Genomic DNA, 24068 nt, shown 5'->3' on the forward strand with positions numbered 1-24068 from the left:
GGATGGACGTCTTGGCCAATTTCAATTCAAAGGAAACTACGCTTATCTTTGTGAAACCGGCCCCCCATCAGTTAACCTTAAAATGTCTGCTTTGCAGAGCGTTTAGCCGTTGGTGTTTGTAAGCAGTGCACTCTATGTAGTGGCTTGTGGTAGGACTTAAGATGCTTGCAGCTTCTTAATATAACCTCTTTGAGCATCGTTCTGTGTCGTGTGATTTTGTGATTCTGGGTGTAAAAAGTTGCTCATTGATTACAGATTTGATATTTAAAGGCAGTTCATGAAAATGACACTTGAACCTTTTTTTAAAACAGCAGATATGAGAACCGATATGCAGATATTGAAGCCTTTCTGTTTATATCAGGGCAGTTCAGTCAGCTGACTGATTACATCACTATGCTGGATGATTATTAGATGTCACTTAAATATAAAAAAAACAAGTACTAATTAAATCAATTTCTGAATTAATGAAATTATTTTAGGTTACATTTGTATTAGTATGTGAGCAGCCGTACAATACCCAGCCTTTTGAAATATTTATTGTCACAGAACCTAAAATAGTAACTTGTGTTTTCAATATTTTCTTTCAGAATAATAAAAAAAAAAGAGATGAAAAATGAACTGATTGGTTCTGATTAGTTAACCTGCAAATCCAGAAAAAGTATTTAGTTGAATGAAGGTAGACACATCTCTTACTTTGGATGCATGAATGTGTTTTGTTTGCCGCAGATCGGCTCTGGCCTCGGCTCACCAGGGTCAGCCTTTACCCAAAACCCTCAGCGTGATGGAGAGCACGCCACAGGTCCGTGGCATGCACACCATAATCAGGTCAGAACACACAGTCTTTCATACGCTCATTTCACAAGCAAAGTCTTGTTAAAATTGGCCAGTGAGTAGGGTTTAGAGACACCTAGCTGTGAGGCTGTAGATTTGCAATCAAACCCTGTCTCGCACTTTACACATTTTTACAGGTCTACTGTGGGCACCACTTCAAAAAAAAAAAAAAAGACAGGACCTTTCTATAGTGACAGTTTTCTAAAGCTGCCCGCTGCCTTCATAAATTCACTGAAGATGGCAACAAAGTGGAGAGGACATTTCCTTGCACTTCAAAATAAATCACTTCCTGTCAATTCTTTGCCCAGTATTACCAAACTTAAAACTTGCAGGTTAAACACGACGATAAACACGATAATATCATGTTTCAATATATCTTTTTAGTAAACCTAACAGTGTGCAGCAGATCATTTAAACCAGTGCTTGTGTGGTGCAGTCAGCACAGGTGAGCTATAGAGCTGCTGCAGTTGGGATGTGGATCACGAGAGGAAAATATTTTAAAAGTCATTTCTTTGAAAATTATAATCAAACAAAGAGCTTGCTAGTGTTATGGTGCTGACTTTTTATTTAGTCATAAAAAAATCACTCATTTACACCAAGACGTTTTCACCTGTGAACATAAGAGTCATACTTTTCTTTTTTTAAATAAAAAAGCAGAGGGTCATCCTGTTTGCACCTGCCGTCTGTGTTTGTGTAGGAACAGGGAAACTAACCGAGATGAGTTTATCTTCTACTCCAAGAGATTAATGAGGCTCCTGATAGAACATGCCCTCTCCTTCCTGCCTCTCAAGGTGAGTTTTTGTGTGAAGATTTTTAACTGAACGCCTGCTCTTACTCCTGTAGAGCACATTTTCTCTACTGTTGCTTATGCTCCATAACAGGTTGGCGTTTCTATTCTGAACAGGAAGTCTACTAATAACATTTTTAATAGTAGTAGCAGCATCAACTCTTGCCAAGATTTGTCTTGATGCATGCTCAGTCATCCAGGTAAGTAAATCCCAAACGCCTGAATCCGTTCATCTGGACGTAGGATTTTCAGACTGAGTGACGAAAGTGACAAAATGTTTCTCCCACTGAAAATGCTACGTCCAGATGAACAGATTCAATGTTTTGGGATTTTGCTAAGATTGTTTTACTTCAGCCTTTAATTTCCTTTTGTTCCTCTTGGCTTTTTCTCCTCCTCTGCAGTCAGTGTCTGTGGAAACGCCACAGGGTAGCATCTATGAGGGGAAGAGGCTGTGCGGTAACAGAGTAAGTCCTTTAAGATGACATTAACAGTTACTATAATGAGGGAACATTTAACTTGAGATGATAATTTTGCACATATCGCTCTAGTAAACCTCACAAAAATGTCTGTTTTTCCAGATAACGGGTGTTTCTATCCTGAGGGCGGGAGAGACCATGGAGCAGGCTCTGATGGCTGTGTGTAAAGACATCAGACTTGGAAAGATCCTCATTCAGACCAATCATGACACAGGAGAACCAGAGGTGTGTGTTTCAGGCAATGCTATAAAAGTTTTATCAGTGTGGCAACATTAAAAACACAGTTTTACATGTTAGATCTAGCTGGTTCTTCGTGTTCGACTCTGTGTTGTCCAAACAGGATTGTCTCTTTAATAAGTTGCTTGTTTGATTTTTTTTTTTTTTCCCCCACAGTGCTAATTATTGTACAATCTTGTATAGATTTAATAACTTTAGCTATCAATGGAGGGGAAAAGCTTTCTCACTGTTTTTTTTTTTCTCTCCATCCTCCAGCTTCATTACCTTCGTCTGCCAAAAGACATCAGTGAAGACTACGTCATCCTCATGGACAGCACCGTGTCCACCGGAGCTGCTGCGCTCATGGCGGTCAGAGTTCTGCTGGTAGGTTGGCCCAACGGCTTCACGGCTCAAAATACGTTCTAGGTTAATATTGCCTGTCTTGACCCAAGAGCAAAAAGACATTGTTATGCTAACAGACTTTCACTTCCTGGTTAAATAAAGGTGAAAACTGGTGTCCTAAAAAGTGGTGATGTTTTTAATTCTTTCACCGACATCATCTAGAAATACAGTTGTGGTCAAAAGTTTACATACACTTGTAAAGAACATATCATGGCTCTCTTGAGTTTCCCGTTATTCCTACAACTGTGATTTTTCTCTGATAGAGTGATTGGAACAGATACTTCTATGTCGGAAATGCAGCTCTGCCACGGAAAACTCAAGAGAGCCATGATATTATGTTCTTTACAAGTGTATGTAAACTTTTGATCACAACTGTAAGTTCTGTGTTTCTCCACATGAAGGACCACGATGTAGCTGAGGATAAGATCTTCCTGTTGTCCCTGCTGATGGCTGAGATGGGGGTCCATTCGGTGGCCTACGCCTTCCCTAAAGTTCGGATCATCACCACTGCCGTAGACAAGGAGGTCAACGACCAGTTCCACATCATACCAGGCATCGGTGAGTACATGCACTCTGGCTTTATCAAAGTTCATTCATCATCTGTTTGAAAAACGTTGTACTTTTAATCGACTATTAACATGATTTATAGAGTTTTAAGCATAATTAGCCTCATAAATCTTCTGGTTTTGCCAAAAAAAACAAAACAGTGTGTTAAGAAACTTTACCCTAGATATGCTGTCAGTAAAGTTGTCCTGATAAGAAACAAGGACTGTGTCAGAGGCCTTAATAGAAGAACTTAATTGACTTTGCAGAGCTGGAAGAGATCAACAACCAAGTTTGTTTTTTGCCCTCTGGCCTTGAAATGTATTTTTAGCCTTTATTGACAAACAGTGGGAGGCTAGAAGGTCACCTATAAATCAATAAGAGACATTAAAAGGTAAATCATCTGTGAATTACACAAAGTACAAACCCACTGCTGCATGGATGAAAGCTCTACTGTTTGCAGACAAAATCTAGCACCAACAGAGCAGCTACAGGGTGTTTGAGAGTTTGGGAAAGCCACAGAAAAGTCAGTGGTGTGTTTTAGGTTCATTTAAAATAGATTATTAGCCAAGATTATAAATATTTTAATAGCAAGGTAAATGGAGTCTAATTGGGAAGGTTTACAATGTAAACATTTGCTCGAAAGAGCTCTGTTCTTTATGCGCACACTGTAATCTCACATCCAAATCAGTGGCAGCAAAGCTGCAAAAATGATCTTAGAAATTTCCCACTGTGGCTATAAATGAGCCTCTCGGTACACAGTGTAGCTTATAATCTTGTAAAGTTAGGAAAAAATAAAAAAGGCAGTTATGTTCTTTAAAATCTTCCACATTTGCAGCAGATGTCACCCACTACAGAGAACGCATTAAAGAGAAGTCCAACTTTTTCTGTCTCGTCTCCTTTCTCCTGCTCCTCTCAGGGAATTTCGGAGATCGTTACTTTGGCACCGATGCTCCATCGGACTGGTGTGAAAGCGACGAGGGGATGGAGTTCTGAGGGGAGAGGGCCAATCATGGAGGTGTGGGGTTGTTACAAAAGCACTTAGTCACTGAAAGAAGAAGAAGACAGCTGATTGGTGCCATTGATGTCCTCCTGAACAGTCAGCTGTTGCTGTACAAACTGCTTCCCATTCACAATGATACACTTTAAAGTCAGTTTGGTTATTAAAGAAGTCAGTGAGGAGCCAAAGTTGAAAGTGTTAGCTGTCCTGCAGGATGCGGGATGCTTCTAAAAAAGATGATATACCATTAAGTTATAATTTAAAAAGGGGAAACCTAAAGCTACCTATTGAAAAAGAACTAATTCTGGTGTTAATAATTTTGCCAGTGATGTGTTTTTGTTGCTGAAGCTGCAGCCCGTGAGCCTTCAGGGGTGATGTTTCGATTTGCATCAGTTTACTGGAAAAGCTGACCTTCATAATCTGTATAATGTAAATAAAATGACTAATTGACAGATTTTAAAACCCAGCTGATAAGTTAACTGGAAGATCCAGCTAGAGCGATGCTCAGTTATAATCATTAGATGTATAAGCAGTTTATGAAAATGGTCACTTCCTGGTGCCGGGTCAGTCAATAATAATGTTAATAATGTTATCATTTGCTTTGCACATATACATAAAGACGAGCGTGGACAGTTTTAGGTGATGCGTCCGGCCTAGTTAGCGGTGTAGCTTGATGTTTTTCTCTCCTAGCTTAAAGCTCTCTGTAAGAATCAGTGAATTCCAGCTTTGCTCTGCTGCTGAAGCTGCAGCTGTCTGTACTGTAAAACACTTTTATCTCAGGCGACTTCCACTGAAAGGGACAGCAATGACTCATACTTGAAGAAGACTGACCGAGTGAAAAGGTGAAAGGGTTTAGGTTTCTTTTTATTCGGTTACTCTCCTGTTAAATTGTTTTTTTTCTCAGTGTCTTTGACTTTATGCCACCAGGTTCCTGTACAGCAATAAGAGAGCCAGGATATCCCAGTTAGTTATTTTTTATTGAAGCAATTTAAACTTTGAGATTTTAAACATTTCTGCCAAGCTTTAGCTGCTAATTGAATCAACACATAACTAAGGAATGCTTTGTACTGTATTTCTTGTCAGCTCTTGACCTGAAACCCCTGTTACTGTGAGATTTTATCGATTCTCATCAACAGAAAACATCTTGAACCAAATGACAGCAGGGGTCTTTGCTGCTATAACGTTTTGATTTCCAACAGAGCTGCATTCAGATTTCCCAGATTTGGCTTTAAGTCTTAGTAGCATTTCTTGTGTAAATGCCACATACTGCTTCTGTTTGCAGAAATTTAAAAAAAAAATGTTTTCTTATTTATTTATTGTATTGTTTGCAGGGTTCTTCACACATTGAACACATCACAGATGTTTATTCAGACTGCATCATGAAAATGTTTGCATGTTATATGTTTTCAGTTCTGTACTCTTATCCAGTGCCGTATCATTTTGTTTAATGGACAGTTTGATTTGAGAAACACAGATTTAAAAACAGTTTAAATTGAGCTCTTTCAGGTGCTTCAATGCTTAAACGCCTCACCTGTGCACCTGCTCCTTAGAGGCCTCATTTCCACCACACAGTGCGACTGCTTCTTGGTACCACAGTTTTCAGTGTTTTAAGCAAGCTGAGAAAATGCTGACTGAAATCCTGCATTTCCAAAGCCACATACGTGCCATCGTTGCCTTTCGTGTGTTTTGCTTCATATAATGTTGCACTTTGCTGTGATGGCTACTCTCCTCGACGTTGAGGTGAAGTGAGAAGCTGGTACCAAAAAGCGGGTAAAGTTGATGATGAGGCTTTGGGGAGCAGGAACAGCAGCTGTGTGGATATTGTTACACATGTGCCAAATGTCCACTGTGAGCAAAACTCTAAAGCCGGGATGTCAAACATCAGTTCACAGCCCACAAATGGCCACAAATAATCTCAAGTGAGCCACACCCATAATATTATGTAAGTGTCGTCTTTTTCCTTTTCTTTCAGCTGCTTCAATTCAGGGTCACCACATTGGCCCCTATCTCACCCTGTCCCTAGCCCACCACACCAGTTACCCCACTCCCTCGTTGCTTGTTGTTAATTTACATTTTTTTGTTTAATGGGTCATCCATTTAGAAACTACATTATCTGCAATCTACAAAAGTGCAATCTCAACAGTATGCCTCATCTTTTCCACATTCACAGAGTCTGTTGTCATTTCAGTTACCAATGATGAAAGTGTTAACTTGTCTAGATTTAAAACTATTAACTTTTCCGATGTTGTCACTCCTGGCTAGTGAAGCTGGGATCTCTCCCAGTTTTTACACTTTGTGAAGTCATCAAATGAGCCAAAATGGACCTGGTTCTGGTCCCCCCGGGCTGCATGTTTGACACCCCGTGCTCTGAAATAACTCTATTCCTTCTGACTTTATGCAAACTGAGTCAATAAAACAGGTCACGTTAGAGCAAATTACAATACGTTACTTGAAAAAATGTGTTCTGGGGACAGTATTGACCTCTCCTTGAGTGATTTACATTATACATGGAAGCTGGAGAACCTTAACTAACAATAAGTTGTGTTTTGGTTTCCTGGTAAGCCATTCCATTGTTATATTTGTGCCAGTTACACCTGTTTGTAAACCAGAAGTCCCATTGTAAAACTTTTCTTTCTTTTTTTGTTTTTCTTTTATCATAAGTGCCACTTCACTTGAACAGAATAAAAACCATTGCAATTTGCTTGCTGTCATGTTGTTATTCTGGAGTTGTCCTCTAGAGGGCAGGGGTATGCCTTTGTTATTGTGTACAGCGGAACTGACGCAGACTACAGTTCCTATGCTGTCTTCACTGATCGTAGTAGATCACGGTTCTTCCCTTATCATTTGCAACAAAGCTAAATGAATTGTAGATTACTAAACAATTTACGCAGATGTAATGAATAGTGTGTTTGTCAAAGTTAAGTAAACTCTAAAGTAATCTGTAAAAATCACTTAAATAAACTGAAATGACAATAATACAGTTAATAAAAGCTAATAAAAACGTGTACTTAAAATACTAACTAAAATAATTCAGGAAATATCTTTTAGACTGGGAAGCCTACATGTCTGAGTTACCTGGATCCCCTTTTTATTGTATTGGAACCTTTAGAAGACATTTAATTGTGTACCAGGTTTTTTAAATTGTTGCACTGGAAGAATTACAAATATAATAAATACAAAACTTGAGACTAATAAGACCCAACTTGATTGACAACTTGTTTAAACTGTAAAAATGTAACTGATGTGAACCAAGCCTAACGAAATAAGTGTATTTAAAAAAGAAACAAAAGTATACCACATAAATCTGTATTGATATTTTTCTGTGCTGTACAGTTGGAGTACTGCAAAGCCGGAGCTGATTCCGTGCCGTGAAGGCATCTCCGCCTGTTTCCTCAGGGAAGCCGAGCATGTGTACAGTTTTATTTACATTAACCCCAGCTTGCCGCCAGTTTACGGACCTTTAAGTTAACTACGGTGAGCTGTAAAGGTGAGTTGAACACCAGCTGCAATAATGTTAAACGGAAAGTAACAGAAACAATGAAAGACTCAGCAGTTCATTATTCTTAAGTTAAACTGTGAGTTGCTACAGTGTGTTAGGAGTGCAGTTTAGTTTGGTTTCGTGAGCTAAACGAATGATTGCATGTTAGTGCTGCGATTTAGAGACGCTAATGAGGCACTGTGCAAGTCGTAGGTTAGCTTCGCCAGCCAGCACGAGACCGAGCCTCAAGCCAAACGTCATAAAAAAAAGAATACATTTTACAGTTAATGTAAGCTGTCATAAAATTAGGCATCTATTAACGCCTTCGGTAGCTTGAGAGAAAAATGTTAGACCCAGTGTTAGAATTCGGCATTGACAGAATTTACCGAAACACAAGTACTTTAATAAAATGTTGACTTTGAGTCAGAAGTTGACCATAAGTGTGATGTAACTGAATGGAGAGGATTAGCTAGCCGTTTGACTGAATTTTAAAGAGTGAGCTAACCTCTTCGGTATAAGTCTTGGATACATTAAAGTATTTTAAAACCCTGAAATAATCTAAAAAATGAGCCAGAAGTTTACACTAATTGACAATCACTAATGGACAGTTTAACGGAACTTGTTAGTGGTGTCACTTGATTTGAATCACGTTACAAACCGGCGGGCGGGGTGATTGAGCAGAAAAGTCTGCTTTTGCAGCAACCTTTTATTTTTCTTTCTTCCTAGGACGAGGAATGGCAGGCCTTTGGAGAGGCTACCAGGCCTTGATGACTAAATACCCCTGGACAGTCCAGATAGTGACAGCGGGTAGGACAACCTTGTCACTGTACTTGAAATAAGTTACACGCTGAAAGCGCAAACGTAAATGTCGAAAAGCTGCAGACAATTGTCACATGAGAAGGTGCAGAAACGATCTTAGGTACACCATACACTGACCTTTGTTGATTAAAATAAAATGAAGGGTCTTGTTTCAGCTTCTGGTTGACTTTACAAACCTTTGCTCCAGTTTAGTGTACAAATAGACACAAGGTAAAGGTCATTGTACTGTGATTAGGCATAAAAGCAAATAAAAAAAAATCAATAATATGTTTATAAAATTATATCTATTTAAGAAGGTTGTAGAGTCGTACATACTCATAAGAACATCAAGTTTGCATATATTTTTACAGGATAAGTGATCAGAACATCCAGACAAAACCATAAATATATTAATTTAACACACACAAACAAAAAAACATTTAAATTGAACTCTGTTTGCCCAAAATGTCTAAAACGCGATACAGAGAGCTAAAGCATACTGATGAATTTAATATGATGCAATTATTAGACCAAAAATATTTCTGTAACTGTAGTGTAGCACTTTTGGGTTTCATAGAATTGACAAAGGCTTTTAGAGCTCTGGAACACATTGGAGCAAGTTTCAGATGTAAATGATCTAACCTAAGCAGTTAGTGTTGTATTAACCCTTTACTTTTTTCAGAAGGCTGTAGTTTCACAGTACTGTTTGCAGTACTATTTAGTCACCACTAGATGGAGGCAGAGGTTTGACCTAGCAGCTAGAGCAGCTAAAAGGAGCCTCTCTGAGGAATAAAAAAAAAAAAAAAAAATCTGTTTCCCTATTGACAGCTTTTCATTTAGACAGTTCATGCATTTTCAAAGTTTTTAATTTCAGTCTGCATTCAGTCAGGAGAAGTACAACAGTGCAAACAATCAATCAAAATGTATAGACAACCAAGGAAAAGTAATTTACACTATAATAAAGTGAAAAGCTAATAAGTGGGGTAATTTACCACAGAGCTTAGTGAGGTACGGACTCAAGCTGGAGATATTAAGGCCTTTAAATGAGTTGCTGGACCAATTTAAAAAAAAAAAAGGATTTATGTTAGAAACAAACAGCAGACTAGAAGAGGACCTCTGTGAAATCTCTGCAGTGTTAAACAGGATTGTTTGTCTAAATGGGTTTATAAATAAAACATTAGCAGTGACTCAGGAAATTCATGGATGAAGCCAAGTTCAAAGTAAAAACACAATGATGATGAGTTAATGGTGGCTTGTTGGTGACAGCCCTTTAATCCATGTTAATAAACAGTGTGAAACAAATGAAGACAAGAGCTCCGTGATGAAATCCATATGAAATCTCATTTGTTCGTATAAATAATTTGTATTGATAAGATAAATTACGGAAAGAAAGAAGATAGTTTTTTATTTTTACATCAGATACATCTGCATTTTACATCAGAAAGAAAAACAACTGAGTCTGTTTGAGGCACAGATTGCGTGGCCGTTGCCAAGTTGAACTTGGATGGGAGTTTGTACTTTTGGGCTGTTTTGTTGCATTTTAAAGGTACTTTTTGTAAACGCCTCCTTCAAAATGTCACTTAAACTTTCACCACTGGGTGGCAGCATTTTATCAGTAGTGTTAAAATGTGATCTCAAGAAACTTTTCCTTTTTTCCAGGTCAAGTTTGATTCGGCTGATATCTCTTTAAGACAATGCAGATATTGTAATAGTTCACATTTGGTTGGGAGCTTTCGTTAATTTTGGAAGGCTTATAAACTATTTTTAACACATTAGTTTTCAATATTAACAGTAAAGTTGATTCTTTGAATACATTTTTGGCATATTTGCAGTTATTATGCAGGAATTACATGAGTGCTGCCTAATCAGACTCTCACTGCAGGAACAGTAACATGTCTGCACTGATCATATCTGTAGAAGATTGTGGTCAGGGGACTGAGATGCAATATCAACTCTGTTTGACCTCCAGGGTCTTTAGTGGGTGTCGGTGATGTCATCTCCCAGCAGCTGATCGAGAGGAGAGGATTGGCTAACCACAACGTGCAGAGGACGGCTAAGATGATGAGTATTGGTTTCTTCTTTGTGGTAAGTATCCTTCTGACTCGCAGTTCATTTACTTTTTTTAAATTTTCTGGACATTTTTGATTTTATTTCTTTAAAAAGGTGTTACATGCTTGATTTTATTTTTCAATATAGAGAAACTGTGTGAATCATAAAGAAATAGAATAATATTTTAGTTCGTATGACAACAAGTCTGGCCTCTCAGCAGCCATTTTTGTGATGCCTGTCGGTGCTTACGCGGGTCGTTATGGTGACACAGCATTTAAAACAGTAATTAGCGGTCACCAAGACATAAAAACTGCATCACAGAATCAAATGTGTTTAAAGTATGTTATGAATTATGGGAGGCATTATCTCCTTTCCTTTTATAAATGATGGTTCAGTGTATCCTCTGCTAAAGGGGGTGATAAGGGAAACAAAGTATTTGGAAAATTCATACATTTGTTACTGTGGTCGCTATGCTGGAGCTTCCAAGTCATTTCATACAGAAACGTTCCCAAGCAAACTCAACCACTGACTCATGCTTCTGTATTATAGACAACCACAGTTACTCACAGCAGTCAGTCCCAAATGCTGTGTCCTCAAATTGTGTGTTATGCTACGTAATACTAACAATTTATATATGATATAATGCAGTAGTCGATGTACAATATGGAAGGTTTTCTGTAAGATTTCTTTTGCCACCTCAGAGGACACCAAATGAGCACCTTTGTAAAACAAAGTCAACATTTTAAAACAAAGTTTTAAGCATACAGAGCCAGGCCTTCTACCGTGCAGATAACACACTGTGCAACACTGTGCTGTGTAAATTCAGAGTTTAACTTAAACTGCTTGATGTGTTTCAGTTGATTCGATCTATGTCAGTGTGGCTCCCTGGAAGAAAAAAAATGTTGCCCATTACTTAGAAAGAATACAGGTTTTTACTTTACTGTCTGGTTAATTGCTTTAATTGAGGAAGTTAACATAAAGCAAAATGATTGTGTTCATGGAAAAAAAACTTGACTTTAAGTGTGTGTGTTCATGATGTACTTGTCTGATCTGTGTTACTTGTTATATACCAGTCATTCATGTCTTTGTATGTTTAATTCATCAGTATTTCACAAACTGTGACAGCTGCACAATTCGCCCTCCAAGTAGCACATTTCTTTCTGACGTCGCTGTGACGAAGGCAAAGTTTATTTATGTTTCCATAATCATCTTAAGCTCCTCCGTCGTATAAAAATATACACGCAAGATGTATAGATATTTAGTCTTGTCTGGAAGGTGGCTATTCAGCACACACAGGACTTGAGACAACATGTTTATTGGCAGCTATATTCATGCATCATGTATCATTCTTCTTCACATAAATAATGCATCCATTTGTTGGTTGAATTCGGTTTATCTTCAGCCAGCCTGCTCGTGCTTCCGTTTAAGGAGGGAAGCTGTTGACAGAAAGCTGCTAAGTTCTGTTGGAAAATGTTTTTAAAATTGGACATAAATTTTAAATGTAAAACATTTAATGTAAAAGTTTTAAGTGGTTTGATAAAACACTGTTTTTGTACCTTTATGGCCTAAGTTTTGTATTTTTTGGTAGTGGAGAAGAATTCCCTGTTCTGTTTTTACGTGTGCATCTTCTACAAGATGCAATCACAGAGTTACAGGACTCTGCACAAAAAAACCCCAAACAAACAAAAACATACTTGATTTTTATCCAATCTCATCTTCAACATCATCTCTTTTTGCACCTCTGGACGTCTGCCACTGTGGATGTTTTTTGTTGGGTGTTCAGCTGAAGTCCTGTACTTTCCTTGGTTCCCCACCACTGTGCCAAAGTGTCAGTCCATCTTTGTAACTTTTATTTTGGGAACAGGAAGGAGGTAGAGTGGGCCAAAACTAGCAAGTATGATGGGTTTGTTAATAAATATTTTTCTTGATCTGGCCAAAGAGGATCACAGCCCACAGTGGTGTACAACTGTTCACAATAATGATATTCACCATCACAAATGATGGTCCTCATTATAAAAGCTGGAGAGTTTGATTTCTGAGAAGTTCTCTGTGGTTTTATGGACACAACTTATGTGACTTTGAGGAGGAGTGATCTGAAAACAGCAGCTGAGCTGTCAGCAGTCTGAGGAGAGAACCCAAAGTCAGGTCATGTTTTTTAATTTTATCAGCAGCAATTCTGAACTTTGTGTTTGCACCTTGTAGAAATATTGTTAAATTTTGACTGATTTTGAACAAACTCCATGTCAGTGTCAGTTTCCCTCTTGTGGACCAGTGTTGATTTGTGAAGGACACACATTTACAGAAAATTGTAATTATACATAAAGGTTTGTATAGTCTACATAGCAAGCTGTTAACTTTGGTTTATTTAGTGAGTTCATTGTGAATGAATGGCTGTATATTTAATGCACAAACCAAAAAGCAGAAATGTTGTTTTTCATGAAATCCATAATCACAAAGCAGTTTTCTGCTTCCATTGCAGTTAAATTTATTAGAAGATAATTAAATGTGGAATTTCAAGAATAATATAATGATGATAATTTTATTTCTGTTGCAATAAAGGGCCCTGTCATCGGCAGCTGGTACAAGGTTTTGGACCGACTGGTTGTTGGAGGAACCAAAAGTGCTGCTATGAAGAAAATGCTGGTTGACCAGGTGAGACAAGCACTCTTCTTCTTCTTCTTCGCAAAGCAAACCGAACACCAGCTCAGCGATAAAAACAGCTCCCTTTGTGTATTCGCCACTCGCACTGAGCTTGTTAGTTGTGGCTAACAGAGTGGATGAATCCTGACTGCTGAGATCGTTTTGCTGTTTCAGGCTGACAGATGAGTCTTTCTTGTCCTGATAGGAGGAAACAATTGTTAGCAGTCTGTTTTCCCTTTTTGTGAAGCTTTTGAGCCGAGAGGCTGAGTTATGCAACAGAGCTCCAGTTTTTACCCCTCAGCTGTAGGTTGGTGGGGTATCGTTATCAACCTGCAGGGTGAGCGAGCGGCACGGACACCCACGCTTGTGAATGTGATAACTCAAGAAGAAAGTCGGAGGATTTTCAAATTAATACCTTAGGTGTATCTACTGAGTGGTAGCACTGGTATTTTGTAGTTGCTCATTTAGTTGTTTAAATGAGACAGCCAAAAAAAAACATAAAATAGCCTAATTGATAGAAAAACCTATGAAACCATCTAAAGCAGAACATACTTGAAATGTTGTTTGCTTTGTATAATGTTTCAAACACATGTGATGTCAGATTAGTTAAGAGTTGCAGGTGCAGTTTGATTACACCTGACTTCGGTTGCTTAGTTATATTCCAGTTTATTCTGACAAAGCTTGATATATAGTTGGTTTGCATTGATTGATTTATTTGTTAATTTTAGATCAAAGTGCTGCAGAACAGAGCTGGTTGCAGAACAACTGTCATCTGTTTAGTTTAAGCCTCTGATTATTTACAGCTTCATTCATAGAAAGAGAGGAAACAGGGTTCAGCCCCAGGGAGTGGCCGATGGTGGTAGAACAACTTTGAACCAGAAATTCCTGTTGTAATTTAATAAAATAAGAATATTGCTGAATATAACTGACTAGGATTTTTGGCACAGAGTAGCAAAAGCTGCAACGTTGAAATGTTTAGTCGACTAGTTGCACATAACTGTAATCTGTACCTCATGCTTCCTGAATGAATCATTACCTTTAGATTAAGGTACACAAATATATCAATAAAAAATATATAGCAGCAACTTTTATATAGCAGCAACTTTTCTGTAAATGTCTAAAAACTAGTAATTTTTTGGTAGCTTCATGCTGCCCCCTGCTGTGTTTCAGTGAAACTGCAGCACAACAAAACATTAAAAAAAGCAGTATCTGCCTTCTTACTGAATAAAATATTTACTGGAGCAAAGGGTCCACTTGCACACTTGAATAGTGATCCAGTCGCACTGTCTGTGCTGCTCGCTTCGCCTTAGTGTGCGTAACAAACACAGCAGCACTTGAAAGATTTAAGGTGATGCAGCTGTAGCATCTTCCTGCGTCAGACCTGAACAACCGGAGGAAGTCGAGTGACTGTTCATGTAAGATTCATACTAGGAACAGTTTAACCTCAGTCTTTCAGATTTCTTAGATCATCACTGGTATGGGTTACTCTGTTTCTGGACTCCATCAGCTTCTATGGAGTAGCAGCTAAGCATCCCAAGATCCTCGGAAAAACAAAAATAATCGAACGAAATCAATGAAACATCAAGAAAATAAGACAATAAGAAGAATGACAGCGAAGGAAAGATTTTTAGTCATCCATTTCTTTAAAGGCTTCCTTTTCCGGATGTGCTGCAGGAAAATGTTTTGTCACAAGTAGATTAAATAGATTTGCATCACCCAATTTCTCATAATCAAAAGTCATGTTCTGTTTTTAGGTTGCACGTTTACTGCTCAGTTTAGGTATGATGTCACACTGCCGGAGGGGAGCTTTTTAAATAAAACTGACCTGAAATCTGCTGATTTAGGCCACAGCAGTTACACTTCTGCTTAAGAAAAGAATGATTAAAAATCATGAAGGGTTTTAGGTTAACAGGTGAAGCACAGACTGTTTAATAGCCTGATTTTTAACAAGCTGGTTAACAGCTTTCTTGTGGCTGCAGCTCAGGTGGCAGAGCAGGTCAGCCACTAACCAGAATGTCGGTGGTTCGATCCCAGGCTGCTCCAGTCTGCATGCCAAACATCGCTGGGCAAGATACTAACCCCATGTTGCTCTCCGATGCATCCATCGGAGTGTGAATGTGTATGAATGTTAGATAGAGCACTTAGAGCTTAGAAGAAGTGCTTGTGTGAATGGGTGTGATTGGGTAGTTAAACCTTTACTTAAAAAGCCATCTCTAGACCCAGCTGTCTTAGCTAATTATAGGCCAATCTCCAACCTTCCTTTCATATCAAAAATCCTTGAAAGAGTAGTTGTCAAACAGCTAACAGACCATCTGCAGAGGAATGGCTTATTTGAAGAGTTTCAGTCAGGTTTCAGAGCTCATCACAGCACAGAAACAGCTTTAGTGAAGGTTACAAATGATCTTCTTATGGCCTCTGACAGTGGACTCATCTCTGTGCTTGTCCTGCTAGACCTCAGTGCTGCGTTCGATACTGTTGACCATAATATCCTATTAGAGCGATTAGAACATGCTGTAGGTATTACAGGTACTGCACTGCAGTGGTTTGTATCATATCTATCTAATAGACTCCAGTTTGTACATGTAAATGGAGAGTCCTCTTCACACACTAAGGTCAATTATGGTGTTCCACAGGGTTCAGTGCTAGGACCAATTCTATTTACATTATACATGCTTCCCCTAGGCAACATCATTAGAAGACATAGCATAAATTTTCACTGCTATGCAGATGACACGCAGCTCTATCTATCCATGAAGCCAGGTAACACACACCAATTAGTTAAACTGCAGGAATGTCTTAAAGACATAAAGACCTGGATGGCCGCTAACTTTCTGCTTCTTAATTCAGATAAAACTGAGGTTATTGTACTCGGCCCTGAAAATCTTAGAAATATGGTATCTAAGCAGATTCTTACTCTGGATGGCATTACCTTGGCCTCCAGTAACACTGTGAGAAACCTTGGAGTCATTTTTGACCAGGACATGTCCTTCAATGCACATATTAAACAAATATGTAAGACTGCTTTCTTCCATTTGCGCAATATCTCTAAAATTAGAAATATCCTGTCTCAGAGTGATGCTGAAAAACTAGTTCATGCATTTATTACTTCCAGGCTGGACTACTGTAATTCACTATTATCAGGAAGTCCTAAAAACTCGCTGAGAAGCCTTCAGCTAATCCAAAATGCTGCAGCAAGAGTACTGACAGGGACTAGAAAGAGAGAGCATATTTCTCCTGTTTTGGCTTCCCTTCATTGGCTTCCTGTTAAATCCAGAATTGATTTCAAAATCCTGCTCCTCACATACAAGGTCTTAAATAATCAGGCCCCATCTTATCTTAATGACCTTGTAGTACCATATCACCCTATTAGAGCACTTCGCTCTTGCACTGCAGGCCTACTTGTTGTTCCTAGAGTATTTAAAAGTAGAATGGGAGGCAGAGCCTTCAGTTTTCAGGCCCCTCTTCTGTGGAACCAACTTCCAGTTTGGATTCGGGAGACAGACACTATCTCTACTTTCAAGATTAGGCTTAAAACTTTCCTTTTTGCTAAAGCATATAGTTAGGGCTGGACCAGGTGACCCTGAATCCTCCCTTAGTTATGCTGCAATAGACGTAGGCTGCCGGGGATTCCCATGATGCATTGAGTTTTTCCCTTCCAGTCACCTTTCTCACTCACTATGTGCTAATAGACCTCTCTGCATCGAATCATATCTGTTATTAATCTCTGTCTCTCTTCCACAGCATGTCTTTCATCCTGTTTTCCTTCTTTCACCCCAACCGGTCGCAGCAGATGGCCGCCCCTCCCTGAGCCTGGTTCTGCCGGAGGTTTCTTCCTGTTAAAAGGGAGTTTTTCCTTCCCACTGTCGCCAAAGTGCTTGCTCATAGGGGGTCATATGATTGTTGGGTTTTTCTCTGTATTTATTATTGTGCTATCTACTGTACAATATAAAGCGCCTTGAGGCGACTTTTGTTGTGATTTGGCGCTATATAAATAAAATTGAATTGAATTGAATTGAATTGAATTGGGTGAATGAATTAGTTGTGTAAAGCGCTTTGAGTGCTCAGAGTAGAAAAGCGCTATATAAGAACCAGTCCATTTACCATTTGTGACGTTTTCAAACCCACAAACCAAAATGGATTCATTCAGAGATCATAAAACATTTTTCTTTTACAGTATAAAACACACAACCATTTAAAACTCAATGTTTAAATAAAATAAATGTTTATCCAGAGATTTAAACCCAAACTAGTGGAGATTTTTCTTTGTCTTTCTCTTAATTGATAAGTTGTATTAAATTCATGATAGATTTCATATACCCAAGGACTCTTTGACATACAGACTGGGGAAGCCTGAAAATTGAAATTTAATTTCATTCTTCTTCTTTTTCTTCTTCTTCTTGTGGTTTTTGGTTTGTTTCCTTACAGCTGTGTTTTGCGCCGTGCTTTCTGGGAGCCTTCCTCTGTATCTCTGGTGCGCTGAATGGACTGACAGTCGAGGAGAACGTCACCAAGCTCAGGAGGGTGAGTGAGAGTTATTTCAGTACCCTGTCGTGATTCATTCCCAACATCATTAACCAGCGGAAAAACAATTCAGTGTAAAATGGGAAGTAACATGCAAAACACTAGAAATAACTCTGTGTCATGTGTCTCTCACCCTTTGACCCTTTTGTGAAGTGTAAGTCTGAAAAAAGGCATTAATGAGCATGCTCTGTGGCCTCAAAAAGAAGCTTGGTAGCAGATATGGCAATAAACTGGGGTGTTGGTACAGTCGCTTGACATTTTTCTGACCATTTTTAATGGTTACCTTTGACCCTGTGTTGAATGAGTCCATCAGTATTGTAGTGATGTGGAAAATCTTCCAGGTGACGTTGACCAATTTGAAAAACTCTACTTGAGGTAAAAGGTTAGTTTTACCTGATGTGTCCTCAGCTCATTTTTTATTTATAAATGTTACATCGTCAGGTAAAAACAGGTTTATCTAAAGCCTGAAAGGTATCAGTTTGAATTGCACAGATAAATTACTTTGTATTACCGTAAAATTGCATTTAAATCCATAGAAAAAAGAATCTGTGATTCAGATTTCAGATGCAAAGTCTTCGTCGAACCCTCCTTTATTTGTTCTTCGTGTGCAGAGTTTTACAGTTGTCATTGTGTGGCATGAATTTGACCTTTTTAAGCACTAAAACTAAACCTGAGACGAGCAAACTGGTCAGAGAGCAGTAGCTTCCTGCACGCACACAGCTCAGGTAAACGACAGTACACAGAGAGGAAGTTTGGTTTTCATCGTAGCTACAGTATCTGACCTCCAACACTCACCTCTCATTATTATTGGAAACTATTTCCTGTGATGGAGGAAGAGATGGGAGAGAGAGAGGGAGGGAGTGTGGAAATAACCAGTGTGACTCATACCTTCATATATACGTGTGCGAGTGTGTGTTTGTATGCCAGGTCAGAGCTAACTGTCATCTTGTGCCAGCTGCTCAAACGCCCGTCGCCGCCTTGCTTTCCCAACATGTCGCTGATCACCATCAATTATTTACAAAAGGAGAGGCGCAGACCTGAAAGGCCAACCCGGTAAATGTCACAAAGGACAGAAAATAAATGACAAATGCGCTCGTTACAACGGGGTCTGGCACTGAGGAAATGTGAGATGAAAATGAATGGAGCCTCTGACCAAACAGCCGCTGTGATTGATAAATCCGGACAGAGTTCCAGTCGCAACTTTGCCTCCCTTGTTTACCTGTTTTGCTTTTTACCTGCAACAGTTTGGTCAGAGTCTCCGTCATTACTCAAAAATAAAACACAGTACGCAGGAGGAAAAGTACGAAAAAACAGGTGAGAAGTGTGAGGCTCTGTTTTTAAAACATCACAACTTTATCACTACACAGTTTTTCAAGGCACTTGGCAGGTTGGAGTTTTGAAGCATGTTGTTCTGTTTGCCGTCATTCTCTTCCAAGATCACCTCCATGATGTCAGGGTCAGACCACATGCTGTGCTGTATAACTGATCAGAATCTGAACATTCATAAAGACTAGATAAAGAATAAATAAAGGTCATAATGCAAAGACAGGAAGAGCAGAGGTGTGACCTCTGTTAGATGTTGCATATACAGTACAGTGTGTAAAGTGCAAAAACAAATATAGCTTCCAGGTGCTGCCCTGGGAAGACCTGGATCCCAAAACTTGAAAGTTCAGACAATCTTATTAGATTCTTTTTAATGAATAATTTAGCTGAATTTGGGGTTTAGTATTTCACTAAAGTTTTACAACAAAACTTCATATTTTTTGCATCCTAAAAAGCTCCTCGAAGAGGTAAGAAAGGTCCCGTCTTGTGTGGGTAAAGACATTGACGTAATTTCACCCCAGGTGGCAAACTAGCTTGTTTGACCATAATTAAAACACTGTTTTCACCCTGGAAAAAAGGCAGAAAAATATTATAGCTGGAACATTGGCTTGTTGGTTTTATATGCCAGGAGATGTCAGGGTGACCTTTAAGTAGACAGGTTGGTTTTTTTCTCGGTGTGTGTGTTTTGTAATATTGTGTGTTTGAGAGAGAAAGTTGTTTATTAAGAACACACACCTGATTTCTACCTTCAGGTTGCATCGCCAGCATAACAACATGATTAAACTACATGACGCACTCACGCCAAAACATTTCTTTAAGTATAATTCATAATCTTGCTGCTGAGCTCTACCACATCAAATAAGGGGACAAATAAAAGAAGCCTTTTCTTTTTTCCTTAAATAGTACGTGCAAGTTTAGGTATAATGTCAGCATCATTTTTGTCACATTAATGTCAGAGCAATGATTTAAAGGGCTTTAAGACAATACACACAGACTTCAGACACAAATCATCTGTAATACCCAGTTAGCTCCCTAAAAGTATTGTATCAGTGTTTTAGAGTATAGAGTTATCTGATTAATGAGGGTTTTAAAAGCGGAAAATTAATTAACTATATAGGAGTTACAGCCAATTGTGTCAGTGTCAAAAAATATGTGGGCCTAACTGTAAATATGCTGCAGTGGCTTCATGAACGCTTGAACGCAGCTTTTAGGAATCTAACTTTAACTTGTATAAATTTCAGATTAACTTCAATGAATGGCGGCGATGGTGGAGGAGGGCAGCATGTTTTATTTCATAGATCAGACAGTGTGCTGACAGCCCAGCCCGTAATCAACTTGCAGACACAGCTGGATAAATGTTGTGTCAAATAAATAAGTGAACCTCTTTGTTTCATTGCAGTATATAACCTCCACTCTGAAGTTTAAATGTAGCAGTATATTAACACGTAATATTTATTTACTTGTTATTGTAACATCTTCTGTTACAGTAACAAGTAAATATATTTTTCCTTGTTTTAACAAAATGAGTGAAATAAAGTGTATTTATGTGTGGCTGATGAAGGTGTTCATGCATACAGTTTACCTTCCGTTTGGACTGAAACTACTCACCAGCTGCAGTTTGAACACATCAGCATTCCTCACTTCCTCCCCCACTGGTAGCTTCAACTGTTCTGATGGAAAATGCTGCAGGGCTGAACTTCGTACCTGAGCAGGAGGTCACGAGTTTGTCCGTCATGTTTGAGTGGAGAAACGCTTTATTTCTGTCTTTTAAATACAACTAAAAGTTTCCTCTTAAGAGTTTTGTATTTTTTTTTAGTAAGCTGAGGGAGAGGAGTGCAGGTGGTTGGTGGACAGGAAGTCGTCTGACACTCATTCATCCATGATGTAACTGATGATCTCAGGGGCCAGAAGCTTAGATGTGTGGCAATGAATGTGAAATAAAATATTCATCCATGAACAGGAGCTTGATGAAGGAACAAAGAAACAAACACAGATCTTTGTTCAATTATTTAAAACAATCTGTGCTGCAAACTGGTTTTCCAGTGGGGGGGCATGTACAAACAAATCATATCTTTAATAGGATTGTTTTAATGTTGATTTACTTTTTATTAAAATAAAGTATGTTTAGAATCTGTAACAGAGTTTCTCTTACAGGCTGACAGGACAGTGTCACATTTCTTCTAGATGTCCTCTGGCTTCCACATAAAGAGCTAGCTAATAAAGAAATAGTTCTTCTTTCTTGGATAGTAAACTATGTTTTAGAGTTGCTTAATTTAGCACAGTAACTTCAAACCTCATGTTGAACTTTTGTCAAGACCATGTTTGTTTGGGGTTTTAGAGGAGTGGAGAAGAGCATGATGCTCTGATTATAACAGAAGATGATACGAGAGCAGCAACCTGAAAAAGAAAGCAGCACAATAACCACTTCCTTTCTATTGTTTTCTTAATAAATGGAGTTTAGCCTTAAATTTTCGGATGTTTTTCATTAAAGTAACTTCAGTTGGTACCGACATGATAATATTTCTCTTTCTGTCTTCACAGGACTACACAGATGCCCTGATCTCTAATTACTATGTAAGTGTTCAGTGTAATCTCTTTTTTAATCTCTTCAGAATACATTTCACTGATCAGTTGAATGTTTCCTGTTTGTTTCAGCTTTGGCCTCCAGTCCAGATTGCCAATTTCTACTTCATTCCTCTGCACCACAGGTGAGAGTTTGATGGCTTCATTAGCATGCAAGCAGTGAGCTCTGATCATATTTGAAGGTTAGTGAGAGCAGAAGAAGCTTGTATACAGAGTCAAATCTTAAGGGTTTTATTTTTATGCTTCGACTGCTTTAACACAGTCACTTCGGCACTTTTAGGATAAATACTCTGTCTAATCTTACTGGATTATTTTAAATCTGAAAACATGTTTTGAAGTTGTAGTTTTACTAGTTCTGCATCTAAATGAGACGTAATTTGTTTAATTGTGAAAATGTCTTTAACTGTCAAATGAAACCAACTTTAATTGTCTCAGAAAGCCTTTATTTCCGTCTTGATGAAACTCTCAGACTTAAACTGCATCCAAACCAGACACGTCAGATTTCCTCCTCCTTGCAGGCTGGCTGTCGTCCAGGTCGTTGCTGTTGCTTGGAACTCCTACCTGACCTGGAAGGCCAATAAGATGTGAAGGACGCTCACAAGTCCAGCCTGTGTCGTTCTCGCTGATGATTACTTTGCACTCATTCGTAGTGCGTGTGACATGGGCGTAACTTACTTTAGGCTACTTAGTCTGCTGGTATTTCCAATGTGTAAAGCTGTGACTGAGTCACGCGTAAAGGTCGGGAGAAACGGCTCGTCTACTCCGACTGACAAATTCACACTTGAAAGTCAAACTTGCATTTGCAGAAATGTCTGTGAAAGTTTGTTATTTATGGAAATGGGATTTGGCGGTGGTGCTGCAGTGCATCCACACATACACACTCATACATTAACACCTATTGCTCACAAAGGAAACTTTTCTGATCTCTTTAGTGTATTGACATCATTGTTTTTGTACTATGTGTAGTTTTTTTTTCCAATAATGGACTTTTAGTCAGATATTTTAAGTGCATTCCAGAGTTTCTAATAATGTGATTTTAGTTTACATAGTTGCGTTTTTTTTACTTTGTCTAAACCTGCCTCGTCTTTTACTTCATTTTCCTGAATTTGACAGATGAAGAGGTCAAAACTCCTGCAGCATTTACAAAGCTGCATTACTGGATTAAATTGATTTAGCTTGGGGCCTTTTTTTTTTATTATTTCTTTAAAAAAAAAAAATCAGAGTAATGACGTTTTTCTACATTCGAGAAGTGTTACAGCAGATTTAACATCTTCAGACTGTCTTCTTTCCTCTGTGAAGCTTGCAAGCAGGTGAGGTTGTGTCAACCATCTCTACTCTTCTTTTACATTTGACAGATCTCAGGAAAAATCTGATATAAATGGACAAGATGCCACATTTTGTTTTTACTCAGATTACACCATCCCTTATCTGCTTTGATTTTATTTTGTCGGTCAAGGTTCCTGTGGTTAAAGTACCTAACCTAACATCATGGCTATGTAAAGAAAAGGCCTTGAGTTTGCAGAGTTGAATGATACAAGCTCAATATGTCTCTGGTGTCTGCAACCACCAAGCTTATCCTATTTTAAAGGCTGGAAACAGAAAACAGTTAACTGGAAGTTGTGGTCAGATGTTTATGCTCAGATTTACATACTTGCTTTAAAATCGTGGTTGTTAGTAAGGCAGCTGTTTACTCCTGTTTCCAGTCTTTTATTGGGTTGGCTATCACTGTGGTCCAGTGGTTCACACTGCTGCTGCCTCACCCCAATAAAGCGTTTCTGCCCCTGTAGGTTTTCCGCATTATATTGAAAAGTACAATAGACCCTACAATACTACAGAGAAGAAATGATTGTAAATTGGATTTGGTTCTGAATTCAAAATAAAGTGCATAGAATAAACCATTGTATAAACGCGTGTTTGCTTCCTGTAGTCTAAAGCACTTTGAGTGTTCAGTAAGGACAGAAAACTGCTATGCAAGTGCAAATACATTAATGCAACACTAACATAACGTGTCATAAAAACACGAGTGAGATCAGTCTTCTCTCTGCGAGGACAGTCATATTTACTCAGATGTCAAACTGTTCCTTTAACAGTCAGCGTCACATTTTTTCTGTCAAACTAGCTGCTGAAGAGTCACCACTAATCCACAACATAACCCAGGATCATGCTAGTGCTGCATTCCCCTTTTTCAGGACATGAAGAATCGTTATATCCATAATGTGCACATTTTTGATAAATAAAGGTCACGTCTGGTGTAAGAGCTAATAAAGTTTTACACGAGTTGAGTCTATGAGTCTGTGGCGTGTTTGACCTCGCTAACTTTGCTTTGGATGGGGTGGGGTTTGTTTGTTTGGAGGGAGATGTGGAGGCTGCTGAGCCGGGCTGCCAACCAAATTAACTGCACACATTCCCCCCCCCCCCCCC

General features: G+C 38.7%; 2 protein-coding genes across 5 annotated transcripts in view; both read left to right on the forward strand.

Moving 5' to 3' along the window:
• si:ch211-243j20.2 (uridine-cytidine kinase-like 1) overlaps positions 1–6956 on the forward strand; it is a 29227-nt gene extending 22271 nt beyond the window's left edge. For 2 of the 3 annotated variants that reach the window (XM_013266997.3, XM_013266996.3), the window contains exons 9-15: positions 727–825; positions 1529–1622; positions 2020–2082; positions 2197–2319; positions 2587–2694; positions 3114–3270; positions 4175–4287. In XM_013266997.3, the coding sequence (XP_013122451.1) occupies positions 727–825; positions 1529–1622; positions 2020–2082; positions 2197–2319; positions 2587–2694; positions 3114–3270; positions 4175–4251 (721 nt within the window). In that variant the 3' untranslated portion in view covers positions 4252–4287. Of the gene's footprint in view, positions 1–726; positions 826–1528; positions 1623–2019; positions 2083–2196; positions 2320–2586; positions 2695–3113; positions 3271–4174 lie in introns of all 3 variants that reach the window. The other variant, XM_005464809.3, reaches the window with a different exon arrangement.
• A 632-nt stretch (positions 6957–7588) lies between these two features.
• On the forward strand, positions 7589–23929 carry mpv17 (mitochondrial inner membrane protein MPV17). 2 transcript variants are annotated; one of them, XR_001223508.3, is made up of 8 exons: positions 7589–7742; positions 8460–8540; positions 10501–10616; positions 13140–13232; positions 17646–17741; positions 21606–21638; positions 21720–21829; positions 22166–23929. XR_001223508.3 is itself a non-coding variant. In XM_003459323.4 (8 exons), exons 2-8 carry the CDS (start codon positions 8468–8470, stop codon positions 22233–22235), a joined length of 534 nt encoding a protein of 177 aa, XP_003459371.1. In that variant the 5' UTR covers positions 7589–7742; positions 8460–8467; the 3' UTR covers positions 22236–23929. The 2 variants fall into 2 exon arrangements, 1 of the variants encoding a protein (XP_003459371.1); XM_003459323.4 differs by having other exon boundaries at positions 21720–21772.
• The last annotated feature ends 139 nt before the right edge of the window (positions 23930–24068 follow it).

The sequence above is a fragment of the Oreochromis niloticus genome, linkage group LG15, assembly GCF_001858045.2.
Source record: "Oreochromis niloticus isolate F11D_XX linkage group LG15, O_niloticus_UMD_NMBU, whole genome shotgun sequence".
NCBI lineage: Eukaryota > Metazoa > Chordata > Actinopteri > Cichliformes > Cichlidae > Oreochromis > Oreochromis niloticus.